The sequence below is a fragment of the Triticum aestivum genome, chromosome 4D, assembly GCF_018294505.1.
Source record: "Triticum aestivum cultivar Chinese Spring chromosome 4D, IWGSC CS RefSeq v2.1, whole genome shotgun sequence".
Classification (NCBI taxonomy): Eukaryota; Viridiplantae; Streptophyta; class Magnoliopsida; order Poales; family Poaceae; genus Triticum; species Triticum aestivum.
Window position 1 is genome coordinate 26,033,982 of NC_057805.1, and position 845 is coordinate 26,034,826.

At 59.2% G+C, this 845-nt stretch overlaps 1 protein-coding gene across 1 annotated transcript; it reads left to right on the forward strand.

Annotated features, from left to right (window-relative positions):
- Window positions 1-141: 141 nt before the first annotated feature.
- Window positions 142-682, forward strand: LOC123099491 (uncharacterized). The gene has a single exon (XM_044521639.1). The coding sequence runs from the start codon at window positions 230-232 to the stop codon at window positions 680-682; it is 453 nt and encodes a 150-aa protein (XP_044377574.1). The 5' UTR covers window positions 142-229.
- Window positions 683-845: the final 163 nt, after the last annotated feature.

Here is an 845-nt window from a genome sequence, read left to right on the forward strand (position 1 = left end):
TGTGTACGTGGGGTGGGGCGCCTTTCCTCGACATTGCCTAGTCATTTCGGTCTATCTTCTCCACGTACACGTACGTCCCAAAAAACCCTATAAGTACGTCCTGTTTGCCTGTGCATCTCTGCATTGCAGTCCCTGGTAAAAGAGCCAGTACAGTAGTACTCCTATCTTGGAAAGAAAGCTCACCTACACCTAGCTACGTACGTAGTGCCTCGCAGAAACCCCGACCAAAATGGCACGGTGCTCGCGCGCCTGGCTCACGGTGCTTCTTCTCGCGTGTGCCCTTGTGCAGAGCTCCTACGGCTCGAGACCGTCTCCCAGGGAGCACCAGAAGCCCGGGGCCGTGTCTCCGGTGGTTCACGGCGCCGCCGCACCACACCGCCGTGAGGACGGGACGACCGAAGTCCGGCCCTCCACGGAGGAGGGTCCGACTGGTCATCGTGGAGCAAACGCTGGTGATGATGGTGCTGCTGCTGCAACTTCGGCGATCGGCGGGAGTGGTGCTGTGTCGTCGGAGCAGAGTAAGGGTTCCGGGCCGCCGGTGCTGCAGCAGGCGCTGGGAAGGATGCTGGGCACAAGGCTGGCGCGGCGGGTCCTGGGAGGGGAGGCGGAGGACTCGGCGGCCGGGCCGTCGTGCCACTCCAACAACGCGCACATCACCTGTGCCCCGCCGGCGCAACACTGACCGGGCCGGGTGCTTCTTGCAGTAGTCTGGCAGCAGGGGCTCTACTCTAGTCCCAGCTGATTCCTTCATAGGTGCTTCCCTGTAAATTAACAGTAGGTCTTTCGATCTTGTTATTCTAAAAATGTGAACCTTTATTTCGTTAGTGATGATATATGATACTAGT